The 14,869-nt window shown below is 38.1% G+C and overlaps 1 protein-coding gene and 1 pseudogene across 9 annotated transcripts in view; one reads left to right on the top strand and one right to left on the bottom strand.

The window, feature by feature from the left end:
- The window catches only part of MAPK10 (mitogen-activated protein kinase 10), a 204,295-nt gene that overhangs the window by 123,430 nt on the left and 65,996 nt on the right, over window positions 1-14,869 (top strand). For all 9 annotated transcript variants that reach the window (XM_018073715.2, XM_018073708.2, XM_018073732.2 and 6 more), the window contains one exon: window positions 5,978-6,147. In XM_018073715.2, the coding sequence (XP_017929204.1) occupies window positions 5,978-6,147 (170 nt within the window). The remainder of the gene's footprint in view (window positions 1-5,977; window positions 6,148-14,869) is intronic.
- Window positions 13,548-13,668, bottom strand: LOC112841124 (annotated as a pseudogene).

The raw sequence follows: 14,869 nt of genomic DNA, 5'->3' as shown, positions 1-14,869 counted from the left end.
TTATGTATATTGTACTCTGTCTAATAAGATATGATGTGTTAAAATAGAGTGAACAAAGCAAATGTATAAATATCAATGCCCAACCAGGTGAGGTTGAGTTGTTTGCAGGGCTCACCTGGCTACTTGAAAGGCAAACTTCATAAAGGATGTAGATTGTGTCTGGGGTCTAGGGCAGGGCTACTGGAGAGAGATTAAAAGAAGGCAGAGAATTAACATTTAAGTCCCATTCAAAACACACTAAAATCAGGAAGACTGACTGCCTGATACAATCCTTACAGGATGAGAGTGAGGTGGAAGAATGGAGAACTGTGGTGTGATATGGCTGGTAAGATCAAAACCTGTAATATTACATCCAAACACACACACACAGAGGATGAAAAACCTACTTTCTGTAGGAGATTTGATCTCTATCTGTGGACTTTTGAGTAGAATAAGTGAGAAGTCTGTCTTTATGGTGAGAAAAATAGACATAATTTCTGCCATAAATGTGGCATATACAGAATACATGATTAAAAATACTTTAGTAGGTCTTTCTGTGCAAAGGTACTCTACATTCCCCAAGTGGCGTTTTCTGTGACCATCCAAATTGACACAGCAAAACCTGTGATTGTTAAATCCAAAGCAGAGGGCTCAGTAAATGCATGTTTATCTCAGAATTCTGACACTTGAATCTTGTGAGAAAATTACAGCTGTGCAAGTGGGAGGATAGCCATTAAATTAATAGCATTGTTGCCTTAGCCGATGCGTGGGGGTGAGCAGGTCTTGCCTCTGTAGAAGTTTTTGAAGCTGGCAAGAAGACTGAGGGTTTTACCATACTTGTGAATTTCAATTTGTATAATCTCAGCATCTGACTTTTAAGGTCAAATTGTATCTTTAAGATATTATCCTTTTGGATCCTGAGGGAATCAAAGGCGGCATCCACCTCTGAAATGTGCTCTTGTCTATACCAATCTCTTTGCCTGAGATGGGGTGGAGGTGTGGGGGGCCACTGGTGAGCCATCAGGATTGCTGGCTCAGAACAATCTCTGTTGCATCCTGCTGGTCTTTGGATGCTGTGCCAGCTGCAAATTAGGAGGCAGCCTCCCATCTAATTCTTTTCCTCACCTACATTTACACAAGTGGAGTCATTTAGCTGATTTCAGTAGCCTTGCGTCCTAGCACCCTGGAAAAGCTGTCCCTGTAGGTATTCCTGTGGGCAGACAGGGAAGGATGCTACATGGAGGTCAAGTTTCCCCTCCACTGACGCCTGCTAACAGGTTCTGTGACAGCACTCATTGTCTTGGAGATGCAAAAGACAACAATTTGTCTTAAACTGCCATTAGTGTGATTTGTATCTATAAAAGACAAAATGGATGAGATACTGAGCTGTGAGAAATTGTGATATTTTAGGTTCATCAAGAATAGAAGGAATGGTGTTCAGAAACAAAGGTCTGCCTGTGAAATATTATAAATATGGTTATTTTGTAGGATAGAAATAGACAAATAAAATGGGATATCGGGAAGCAGTTCAGCTCGTAATATAGAAAATAACATCCTTTCTTTCTGTTGTGCTTTTTAACCTTCTTGCTGTCTGTGCTCTGAAAGAAAAAAATGGAAAGAATACAGTTTGTAACTGTGTGAGCCACTAAGTTATTTAAGTTTCACTGAACTTTTAAGTAATTATTCTTTGAAAGCAAAATATATATGCTCACTAAGCATTTAGTAATGGTGAGAGTATCTTTTTCCCTTCACCTCAGATGTTTCAGTCTTGACAATTTATTTTCTGTCCTTCTCAATTGGTTGAATATTAAGCAAACTTCATTGCAGATGTGTTTAAATGAGCCAGCAAGGATAGTTATGTTTTCATTGCTGAAAAACTTTCACATCTCTTTCCTTTAACTTTCTAAGGATGGAGGAAAGAGAATGGCACTGAGGAGTGGGTGTGGGAGTGTGTTTAGAAGTTTTCAATTTTGTCTAAAAACCAAAACAATGGTGCTTACATTTTTGTATATGTGAAATGAAAGTTAAGTTCCTGTCAGTGTTGAAGCAACGTCATTCCATTGTCTAAACAGTTATGAAAAACAAGAACAAACGGCACTCCAATGCTTACTTTGTCTCTGAGGAATAATCTTTCACATTATGCAAAGGTCTGTGAAACTTAGATGTGTTCTGTTCAGAGTAAAAAGAACAGAGAAATTTGCTTTTGTTTCACATCTGCAGTGTTTACTATTACTTTGGGGCCCCAGTATTGTAGCTCACCCAAGTTCATTTAAAGTTCACCTGAAAATTTGAGTCACTGGAATTCACTTTGCTGTATGAAACCTATACACCTTTTCTATGATATCCTGAGAAGCAAACCTGATTGCCATGTGTTACTATAAACTTCCTTCCCCCATCTAATTCTGAATGAAGTGCTGGTTCCTAGTTTCTTAAGTTGTCAGCATCAGTCTCATTTGAGAGAAGTTTCTGGTTTAGGTGTTTATACAGAAGGGTGTATACTGGAAATTCCTGGCCTTGGGTTCCTTTCTGATGCCAGATAATCAAAACTTTAACTGTAGCTACCAGTACAGAACTTGTAAACATTATGCAGTAAAACCTGAATCTGAAATAGCTTAGTGGTGTAGATGGAGGACAGGGAAAGGAGGGAAGGGGATGTTTTTTCTATACCAACACCAAAGCTCCTCGAAGGGGTTTGAGTGAGCACTGAAAACATAACAGAACAAGACAAAAATGTAGTGTGCAGGTTTCTTTAAGATGAGTTACATGGATTTGAAGAAGCATTTCATCAGGGTTTGAAACTAAAGCTTATACTGATGTGCTCTATAAAGACTATGAATTTCCTTGCTAATGGGAAAAGGTTTTTTACCTTAATTTTAGAGTAAAACAAAGCTGCTGTTTCCTTGTCCTCATTAGGAAGTGGCTGTTGTATCAGCTTGAAGATGGTTCTTGATTATGTGTCATCTTGGTTTGGGGATCTGATCAGATGTGATTAATCCAATAATGCTGTTAATTTATTGGTTTAGGGGTTTGATTTAAGTTAGGATCATGACAAGAATACTTATTCATCTCCTGGTTCTTGTGAAAGTAAGCAGTACATTGGGCTGTAGCAGTAGGCTTATGTTTTCATTTTGCTTATTTAGGCTTTGGAAAAATTGGAAAATGTGGGGTTTTTTTGTAGTTTTTTTAGGAGTGTGGGTTTTAAAGTGAGGAGGCAGTCTACTAGATGACCTGGAAACTGTTCAGCCTGTCCACAAAGCTGAAGTGTTTGTCACTCAGTAGAGGCATTCTGCTTGAAGTTAACTTCAAACTGAATCAGAAGTAATGCTCGGTGTTTATGTTTTTGTTTTTTGTCAAAGACCTTATGGTGCACAGATTCTTAAATACACAGAAAAATATTAATCCAAAAAGAAAAAAAAGATTCCATGAAAAATAAAACAGTCTTTACCTTTTCTACTTGCACACTGTTAGGAGCAGATTGTTTTAGGAATGATCTGTGTAACATAGACGAGAGCTGCTCATCAAGACATTTGTGTGTTCTTACCAGTTGTGGTTTTCTGTGTCCCATGACTTTAGTTGCTGTTGGCTGAAGCAATTACATTTGCTAATTATCTATATAACCGAGGTACTGTAAGTGGTGGGTTTGAGCTGTTTTAATTAAGATTTAAAATAAACACCTGCTGGAACTGCTGTAGTTCAGAAATCCCACTGTAGGGAGCATGAGGTTCCTGAGACCAGTAATTCACACAGTTAGACTAACTTAAAAGCAAGAAATTTTGATGTGCACACAATTCTAAATGTAAAGTGATAAAATATCTGTTCCCATGTAGCTCCATACCACACAAGAAGCTGTCAGGTAGCTTAGGAGTGAGGACACAAACAAGTTGTGGCAGGCCTGGCTCACCCAAGCCTTAACACAGTTATCAAATGTGTTTAAAAAAGTCTCTGTATCTGTGCTTCCAGGGGAGCTGGCTATGAGTCAGGCTCACTAAGGAATGCAATTTTTATGCTGACACTTTATATATAAACATTGGTTTCAGAGTAATGGGTGTTAATGCTGAACATCTCATGCATTGTTCTGATAATAACGTCAGAAAAAACCACTCTCCAAATGTTTGTGTCTAGCCAGAGGGAGCTGTGAAATTCTTATCTGTCAGGAGCATATTTTTTTTTTTTTAGAAAAAGCCTCTCAATCCCAGGTCTGGTATAAATATCTGGGCTAGTCAAATTTATGCATCTCTCTTCACCTAATGAAAGAAATTTGAAAACTAAGACTACATAGTGTGAATCAGATGCAGTCTGTCTTGCAATGACAAAAATTCAAACCTGTTATGGAATCATTTTACTGTCTGTAACCTTCAATTTGCCGCTGTGTCAGTGTCCATAAAACTTTCACTTTCTGTGTTAGGGCAGGGCTTCCCTCCCCCCTGCCACATCTGAATACAAAGTGTATGTAAAGTTTCTAATTGGTCTCCTGAAATCAGATTTTGTGTTTGAATGAAGAGCTACATTTATTAAAGGGTTTCGAAGTCTCTAAATGAATTGGTTAGGATGAACCAGTGCTGTCCAGTGGCAGTGGGCCTTCCAGGGAGATAATGGACAGAAAAATAATATTAATTGTCCTAAGGCAAACCTGACAATCCAAGTTCTCAGCAAGGTCAGTTATCTGTTTTTAATGACCAGCTTCATGGAACGCTTCAGTGATGTTCTGTTCAATTGAAAGAGTAATACAATCCAAATCAACTTTACTTTTTTCCTGGCTCCGTCAAAATTGAACTTAGTAGTCCACAGACACATAACAAGGCTGATTATTCAGATTTTGGGGGAAAAGGAAGAAATTTATAGTAGAGCAATTAAGAAAATTTAAACGCTGTGTTTGAAAATAAATGCACAGGCAGAGGCACATCTTTGCTTTTCCCTATCAAAGGCATTTGGGAAAGTCTTGACTTTCCTAACTGAATTGTCAGCTATTTGAGGATATATCTAGTGTAATACATTGAACTTTTGCGTTCTGTGCTCAATATCATAGTGGAAATCCTAAATTAAAAGCATCTAATTCTGATTTTTATCTCAAATTACTGTGTATTTTGCTCCATATTCCTAAGGGAACTAAGCTCAGTAGTAGTCATAAAATGGTTATACTGTAACTTTCTGCATGGTAATTTTGCAAACTTGAGGGAGTTTTTCTAATTTGAGGGAGTTTTTTCTAATTGTAAAAATTAATAATTTTTAATTTTACAATTTTGGGGAGGAGCACTGCTCTGCAGTGCTAGCTACAGTGCAAGAATAAACTTGGTTTTGTGTAATGAAAATTGGCATTTGCTTGGTACTAATGCATTTACTAGATCATGAGAGCAACTCTCCTATCCTTAGGAACCTAGAACTTTGTAAGAACTCCAAACCTTCTGAATACTCTCCATGATACTGAGCCATGTTGGGTCACAGTTTCACTCATAAACTGCTCCGTTTCTTTGCAACTCCTGTTGAAAGGTTCTCAAGGCCTTTCTTATGCTCAGAGAAAGTTTTAGCACTTGTGAATACACTTATTTGCTCTGTCTGACCAATGATGGAGAGTCTAATTCCTGTGTTTCTTGTCCCACTTCTACATTGATGTAAGTCATCTTATTTTAAAATATTTTTTGCAATACAAATGAGAATGCAGAATCTGCAGGAACTTATAAGCCACTAGTCATAAAGCAGCAGTAATGGCAAACAGAGACCAGTAGTTGACAGTTAATATGTCACAAACATCAGCTGGAGAATTGACCAGTTTTCTTTAATCAGTGGCTTTTTATGGTGACTTCCTGCATGAAAGAAGGTTTGATACAGTCTTTGAGACCATTTGAGGATTCATGTAGATCTATGACAATGAGCCTAAAAGGGCAAGAATTTATACTGAAAAATTAGGCTGGCAGTGTTTTATCAATATTCTTATGTTTTACCAACCTTGGTTCTTCTCTTTTTTCCACTCCCCCTTCCCTTCCCTTCTTCTGTACAACAGGGATTTGGGAAACAAGTGGATGTGTCATATATTGCCAAACATTACAACATGAGCAAAAGCAAAGTTGACAACCAGTTCTACAGCGTGGAAGTAGGTGACTCGACCTTCACAGTTCTCAAACGCTACCAGAACTTGAAACCCATTGGCTCTGGGGCTCAGGGAATAGTTTGGTAAGTATCAGCAGTTTCTCTTATGCTTTTATATAGATTTGTGTTTTGCATTTCTTCACAGTTTGCTAGCCACAGACATCATCTAAAATTGCAAAAATAGCAGTCAGGCAACAGACGTCCTGAGGCAGAAGGAGCCCAGTGGTTTGCTAATAAATTCTCCAGCTGGTGAGAGTGATAGCACTAGGTTTGTTTCTCCACATAGCAAGAGAGCAGGAGAAAGATGTTATCATAATTGACAACTGTGGCACTATTTCCAGAGGCAGTGCAGATAATATCCCAAGTAAACCCTGTAATTTTAGTATTTGTACAGTAAAAATCACTGAGAGCAATGTAGAAACTTGTCACATCCCATAGCATTCTCAAGTATTCAAAGTGGAAGCTTTTTGAATCGAGGTAACTGCTAATATTTCCTTTATTTCTTAAAAGTGATGTTTCAGTGATACAAATAATGGGAACAGAAGACACAAATTCAGTAGCTCTCCTAAATAATGCAAAAGGCTTATGGAATTTGAGATTAGTATGTTACAAAGTTGTGATATCCTGATTGGCTTTTATAGCTGTATTTTTAGACAGGGCTTTTAAATTTTTGTGCCTTGTGTTTAAATGTCTCTGTGCAGGCATTTGTTAGCTGTTTAATTATGAGGCATTAGGGTAATTAAAACAATATTTTATCTATAACTTCATCAGAGATGGAGTCTTAATTCCATCTGTCATCTCTATCACTGCTCTTTTCTGGCTTTGATATGCTGTGGATTACCTTACAGGTGGAGGCAGTGGTAAAGCAACAGGTTCCTTTAAACTAGTGGCACATGGACTTCTGTGGATCATTGGCAATGGCACTGTAATTGGGATTGTAACAACACTGACAACACATCCTTAGGTCTCAGTCTATCACTTCCACTGTTTGTTATACTTTGAGACCATGCAAGTCCAAAGACTGATCTAAATTATTAAGTACCTTATTTCGTATCTTAAACACAAAAGGGCTAAGTGGTAGTTTAAAATCAGCTTTAGGAAAGAAGCATGCTCTGAGTTGAGAACTAGTAGTATTAATTTTCCACTATTTGTCCAAATCCATATTTGTCCAAATCCAAAACCAGATTGTTTTCCTTCCTACTTACTATTCTCTATTCCCTTTACAGGCAAATCAGTTCTTGTTGAACCTCTCTGCAACTGAATTGCTGTAATGGTCAATTATGAGCAGCAAAACCCCAGAGAAGTTAAGCTAAATAAAATCAATAACAGGCTGTGAATTTTTCCCTCATACTATAAGTTGACAGCAAAAATTAAGAATCTCTTAGGAAATAAAATCTAAACAGAAAACATGTAAGTTCAAGAGAAAGTTAACTTAAGTCCCCTGAGATGGCTGAGCAGTGTGGAGAGGCCATAAAACACCTTTAACAGTTTGATGATACAGATATAGAAGTATTTCACGATAGATGGGAAAGATAATGAGTATTTTTCCTTAGTTTGTGTTACATTGTAACCTCCCTTTCGTGAGGCATAATTTACCAGAGATACAGTAACCATCTACAAACAAAGCATGAATAATCAATAATGAAGTGATTAATTAATGAAAAAACAGTTGTGAGATAAATATATGTAGTTTAGCTAAGAGAAAACAATACATGATGAAAAACCTCCTGAGTTGTGTAACTATTTGCCTAATAATAATAGATAGTAAAAATAAGTTTACACAGTAAATTTTAATAGTATAAGTTTCTGCTGTAGAAACTTACACTTATTTTAGAAGCTGTAGCTATTTTGATGGGTATAGAGTTACATCTAGAAAAAGCTGATGAAAGGAAAAAAAATGCTGAAAACCTACCTATTTGTGGAGTGCTGCTTGCTCTGGCAGGGAACTATTTTGTCCTGCTTGTCTTGTTCTTTTGCAAAGAACCCAGACGTACCAAGAGGTAATTGGAGAGCCAGAGGGAGGTGCAGGAGTGACCTGATGTTTTTCAGGCTGCTCTGGAAGTGGGTGTTGCAGGGTTCCTAGGCAAAGCCACAGAGTACTGAGATCTTTCTCATACAATTCTATAAATAGGTGTCAACATAAACAGGAGACTTTCAGTGGAAACTAATTTATGTTGTGGAACAGAAGCAGGCACAGGAAGCAGGAAATGTGGTTATAGAGAAGTGGGGACTTGATTTCACTTGATTATTCTGAAAATTACATCAAAGACAAAATTATTTTCTTGATATGGAAGCGTTAAAGATATTAAGGTCTCCAGGAGATGATAATTTATTAAATTATGTGAAAAAGAGAAAACCACATGGTGTGATTGTTATAATTGTCATTGTGCCCATGTGAAATAATTATAAACTCAGTGAGAAAATGGTATTGGCTATAGAGACATAGAACATTTGGTATCTATGCAAATTAGTCTTTGGGAGCTTTCAATGAGTTTTGTGTTAACTATGTTAACAAAATTATTTTTGCCAGCTGAAAGAAAGATATAAATAGCTGCTTGGAATCTCTTGAGCAGGGAAGTTCCTCTTTGCCCTACAAAAACTACTCTTAATGTGAGTGTAGGCTGCTTGCTTACTGTACATCACGCTGACATCAGTGAGAAAGACTATATAGGCCGTGTTTGCATATGATTATCATGTTGTTACAGGCGTGATGACAATGGGGCATAGCTGAAACAGAGTTTGTAGTTTATTAGACCAAGCTGTAGTTTTAAAAACTGTGCAAGCTTTTAACCATGCTGTGATAGGAATGAAAAACTGTTTTCTGAGTTTAATGAGATACATGCCAATTAAACCACTGAAAGAAGAGGTAGGTGATACCCCTCTGCAGTGTTAGAAGGGAGTTGGCAACTACTTTATTTTGCAAGGGGGACTGAGAGAGACAGATCACTTTCAACCTGCATTTGTGGATGGTTTAGATGACAATGGATGGAGAGGAGTTCTCATGTTCTGTAAAATCAACGGAAATATGCTGATGTTGGAGTAGGTGTTTCTTTGTGTTTTAAATGAATGCTTTTTGCCTGGAAGCAAGGTAATTGATCTGTAGGTTTTCTGCTGTGGTTTGCAAGCTATCATTTTTTATGTTGCCTGTGATGTTTTTGATACTGTCTGTGATGTCTAGAAAAATGATGTTGTACAGAAATATTTCAAAAGCAGTTTGAAGGGGCTCTGATAATTTTTGAATTTATGATAGAAGCAAGGGTGAACTCCAAGTTTTTATGGCAGATAGGGAAGACATCACTTACAAACTTGAGGTTACAAGTAATTAAAATCTTAGAAGTAGCTTATGAAGACATTTGACCTGGTTTATGACCACATTGGTGCCTCTACCTGTGTGCAGTATTAGGAGAAAGTGTTAGCTTTGAAAACAAAGTTGTCTGGGTGAACATCAAATAAATGGGTCTGATGATGCACTTCAGCTGAAATCCTGGATGTTTATCTTGCTCTTTTCTTAAGAGTAGACAGGCTTTTATGCTGCGTAATGTTGAAATGTGGTCTAATGATGTGTCAGCTAGACCCAGGGGAGTGTTAGCTGGGAAGTGCTTCATGCTGTCTAGTTTATGCAGGAAGTTTTTGTGTGAGTAATGTCTGAGTGGGGTGTATGGGAGCAGGAATTATGGTTTTATGATAGTTTTGCAGAGTACTGGTAGCTTCTCAATGAATGTGTTATAAATTTAGAAAGACACCTCATCTGCAGATATCTGGAGGAGACTGTATATATATTCCTGAAGTAGTAAATTGGGCAATGCATCGTGGGTTTTTTCCCTTGAATTAGTGGTTTGATTATATTTTTGGGCCTGAACGTGAAGAAGATAGCAGAGCCTTTTTGTGTTCCCTGTAATAGGTAGAGCCTGCAAGTCAACAAATAGCGTGCTATGTTGCCTAAGGATACTGTAGGTTGTCCTTTGCTTTTTTAATTGTAATTTGGTGGTTGAATCTTAAGGAGTGCAGTTCCTGTCAGAACTGATCCTATGTGGTGAGTTTGGTTACTTCCATTCCAGTTACACAGTTGCATCTTGCACCTTGTGCTTAAGGTCCTGTTGGCTGGCACTGCAGATTTATCCTATTCTGTTAAAGATTCTTCCAGTTGTATCCATTAGTTCAACTAGTATTCTCTTTCTCGTGCTGTTGTGTGCTTTGCTGATGTGCTTTGACATCCTACTCCTGAGGAGGTTTTTGAAGACAACCTTTAGGGAGTTTTACAAGTATGTTCTACGAGAGTAATGTAGGAAATAACTGTCAGTTTGTGCTATGAACTACTGCTGTACTGTTAATGAAATAAGCATGTCAATTTAAACAAATTCTCTGATGTTTCCCAGTGCTAATATCATCTCATACTGTGGCAACACATGGTGATTTGTAATTTTTTTTCTTCTCAGAACGAGTGGTTTAAACTATTGCCAGATCTTTTTTTTTTTTTTTCATTTTGGGTAGTTCTTAAATGTTGAAATACTATAAGTTGAACTCACAGCAAGCTTCAAACCTCACTTGTTTGATTTTTGCAGGATTTTTCCCCAACTCCCAGTTTGTGTTCTCATTGTACTGTTCTTTGGATTTTCTAGTGTGTCTGCCAAAAACTTAATTGTATGTATCTGGTTATCCACTGATCATCATCAGATGTACATCTGGAATAGAATGTTCTGCTTTGTGGTTCTAATATGCCTATGCCTTGATTCTTCAAAAAGATAGAAATTCTCCTATTGTATTTGGAATCTTGGATTACCAGCATATGAATTTTAAGGTGCTGAGAGACTCCCAGTGGGTACAGCAAAGTCTGAGTATCTCTCTGGATTTGAGCTCCAGAATATGGAGTGAAGGTGCTTATTTAAGTTGGAAAGATTTTTGTTTCTTAAGGTTATATTATTAAAAATTGCATGTTAACACATATTCAGAGACAGTTTGCTTGGATATGAAGTAAGACTGTCTTCCAGTGCTCTTGCTAATGACTCAATGAAGAACTGAGCTTGGATATATAAGAAACCAATTTTAGGGTTATAGAGAACTGTTGCCATATGACAAACTATACATAACATCTGAAAAATGCAATAAGTGGACTGTCTTAAAGAATAAGCAGATTGTAGCCCTTGTTTGCTTTGATTCCTACAACTTCTGCTATCTACTACTTCTACTATCTTTAATAGAAGTGGGAAAAAAGCAGAAGAAAAGGTATATATCCAGTAGCAAGGAGATGCCTGAGGCAGGATGAAGACCCATTTTTATATGAGAGAGGAACCTGAGATGTAATGTTTCAACAAAAACTATTATTGTATCTTTTTTTTTTTTTTAAAGGTCTGACATGGAATTGCTTTACAAAAATTATTTCTCAATTTTTTTTTTGGTAATGTCCTTTTTCTACCTAACTGCAGAGATTCCAGGTAGGCAGGAAGTCACCAAGTATTTCACGTTTGTCTTATCATGTTTCATTTCCCTTTGATAGTACCCTGAAATCTAAAATCCAAACTGTAATGGTAATCAGAAATTATATGTAATAAAACATACCACACTATTCTCTCCTAACAAAGATGTCAGGCTCTCTGTCTCTAAAATACTCAGACTGCCTATATTTCTGACTTTGTCTTTTTTTCCCTTCCTTTCTCCTTGAAGAACTGTTTATTTCCGTGGCTACAACAGTTAAGCAAGCAAAATCTATTCCATACTTATATTCTGCAAGTTTATGGGAAAAAAAGTCAATGAGTTTGTGTAGACACTATCTCTGCACAATCTGTTTTGTGAACCCTGACATCAATACTCACTTTGCTTGGTCACAAATTCAGCACCATAAAGGCACTGACAACCAGGATTTTCGGTTGGATCGGCGCAGCTTTTGGGCATAGAGCAGGTTTGTTCATAGCTGTGACTGGATAAACATCTATCATCCTCTTAGAGCCATGAAAAAATGTATCAGCTGTTTGTAAAATCTGTGTCTGCTGAGAAGTAACTGATGTTTGTGTAACTTAAGCTCTTTCTGTGTTGGCTGATTAGAAACTCAACTCAATTTACACTTTCTGCTATCAGGCGGTAGTGTTTTATAACTCTCTTTACAGATGTCAGGTATCTATTTGCTCCTACCCTGTCAAAAACTTCCTTTTGGTCACTGACAGATCTCTTTTCTCACATTTGTGCCATGTCACTACTGCAGTGCAGATTGGACAGATTTTTTTCAAGACTCTACTTGCTTCTCCTATTGTGTCAGGTTGTCTGCCTGGAATTCAGTCACAAACAAATTTCAATTCAAGGAAGAAACCAGGATTGGATTTAGATACTGTCAGTGCATTGCAGCCATTCCTTAACTGACATCAGGTTTATCCTTTTACATCATTCACCTGAAATCCTGTCACCACTGAACTGAACACTGTTGCATCATCATCACTGGTTACCATGTGTTTAACATGAGAACAATTGCACAAAACACTTCTGTTCCCTCATAGGAACACGGGATTTCTCCTGTGACAGGAGAATGGCTGTGACCATATGGAATCAGGGAGGTAGGGCTATAGGAGAGAACATCTAAATAAAAGGGCAAGTATCAAAACAAGAAAGCAATGGAACCAGAAATAGAAACAACAGAGCCAACCTGGAAGTATAGCAACTCAGATAATTTGATTTTCTTTGTCAGTATATATTGTTGATATTTAATCTCTGATATTAGTATAGTCTACAGATTTCTAGAGTGCTTTACAGAAAGCAAAATATTGTCCCTTGTCTCCTAAAAAACAGTGACAGCCAAAAAAATAGTTGTGCAGAATAGACAATATGAAGCAAGAGATTCAGTGTGAAGTCTGGGTGAAGTTTGTGAACAATGTCTGGCATGATATGAGTGGGAAAACTCACCAGAACGGGCAAGAGTGGGTAAAAAAAGAGAGAGACAGTTACGAAGGGAAGGAGAAAGGAGGAAGACTGAAAGACAGGAGTCCCTTTGTAAGTAGCAAACAGGACATGGAGGTGTTTGGTTTTCAGGGGTTTTTTTGATTTTTTTTCTTTTATTCTTTTCTGGATTCATGGTGTTACACATTTTCATCCAAAATTGATTGGTGTCCATTTACAAATAGGAAATAAGCTTTGTAGCTCTCTGGGGTCACTAATTCACCATTAGGCACAGGAGGGGGGAGAATTTCCAATTCAAACAATATTATATTTTAAGATTATGTCTACACATCTACATCTTGAAATTTCTGGTATAATAAGGCAATGCAAAAACCCAAGGAATTTTTAATCTTATTTGTGTTGAATAGGGATATTTTGTGTTATTATGTAGCAGGTAAAGCATTTTGTGTCCTTACAAACCACCAGTTTTACCTGCTGGCATCTTAGCTATGTCAGAGATTTCCCTCAGAATGAGAGATCGTAGGCACACACAGTGCCGCTCGCTCCTGCCCCTCCCAAAATGCCCCGACAACCAAAGAAGGGATGCTTCCCCACAGGGCAAAAACCTTTAGCTCCCAGTATTCCCAGATGGTCTCCCATCCACGTACTAACTGGGCCTGACCCAGCTTAGCTTCCGAGATCAGATGGGATCGGGTGTTCTCAGGGTGGTATGGCCCCGTAGGCGCCCCGAAAGTTGACAGTGCTGCTCTTCTCTGACAACCAACACACCAACACCACCACCCACAGCTACACCACTAAGTACCCACGACACATAGATGGGCACCACGGGCACCTACACCCAATCATGAGTCCCTAATTTGGCACACACCCTCTTGTCCCCCCCTCAGCTGCCACCACGACCCACACTAAAACACACCCAGTGCCGCTCGCTCCTGCCCCTCCCAAAAGGCCCAGTTGGACAAGAGTGGTCAGTGAGTTAGAGCAACCTTGGTCAGGTGAGTTACTGTCAGCACAGGGGCAGGCTGTGGACTCCCTTTGGCTGGGAGGGTAAAAGTGACATATGTGGCAGCACTGACTTTCTTCCCTCCCACAACTGCACCAAGTGACGTTTTGGCATCTCTGATCTTCTTTTTCTGTCTGCTTAGAATGACCTTGCACAGATAGCAGGGTTAGTTTGGTTAGTTTTGGAAACCAGAATTTGAGTAGCCTTTTAGGGTTAACTTTTTTGCTTTTTTCCCCCTTTCGTGATTATCACATTGTAGGTGAAGGCTCGCTGACAATACGCTTTTATTCCTTGGTTGAATTTTGACTTTTAATCAGTTGAGAAATGAAGCAAAAAAGGTTGTGAAATAGCGTTTCTTATTCACCAAAGTGACAGCTTTTGTTCTGTTTGTCAGGCAAGCCAGTAAGTCTTTTAAATTATGGTTTTGAGGTAGTTATGGGAGATAGTAGCTGGTTTCTATTCCAGTTTGTAGATCCAAAATTAGCAGATTTATCATGTGACTGACAGTTTGAATGTGCTAGGTACTCAAATTCTGCCAGGTGCACCGACTCTGATCTGGAGTCACTATTTCCCTGGTCTCATAAATTGCTGTTAAATGAGGAAACTGGACTTTTTCAAGTTTTGCTGTTTCACAGACTTGAAAATTTGTTCAAAGCTTATGTACCCTGCTGACAGTTGAGAGCACCGAATGTGAGAATATCTTTGCCAGATTCAGTGTTTTATATCTATTCTCCAGATGTTGAGCAAACATCTACTCAATATGGTGTAACTACAAATCAAGCTTAAACTTCTTTTCCCCATGTATTTTCTGTCACTGAATATTGAGAGGCACCTCCAACTCTGATCCATTTTTCAGTTTTTTTAACCTTGCTCTGTCTTCAGTAAGTTCTTGAGCACACAAAGAGTGAGTAGTTTAGCATA

The sequence above is a fragment of the Manacus vitellinus genome, unplaced genomic scaffold (assembly GCF_001715985.3).
Source record: "Manacus vitellinus isolate BGI_N305 unplaced genomic scaffold, ASM171598v3 scaffold_0_pilon, whole genome shotgun sequence".
NCBI lineage: Eukaryota > Metazoa > Chordata > Aves > Passeriformes > Pipridae > Manacus > Manacus vitellinus.
The sequence above is the reverse complement of the archived record's forward strand: the minus strand, read 5'-3'. Positions and strand labels throughout refer to the sequence as shown.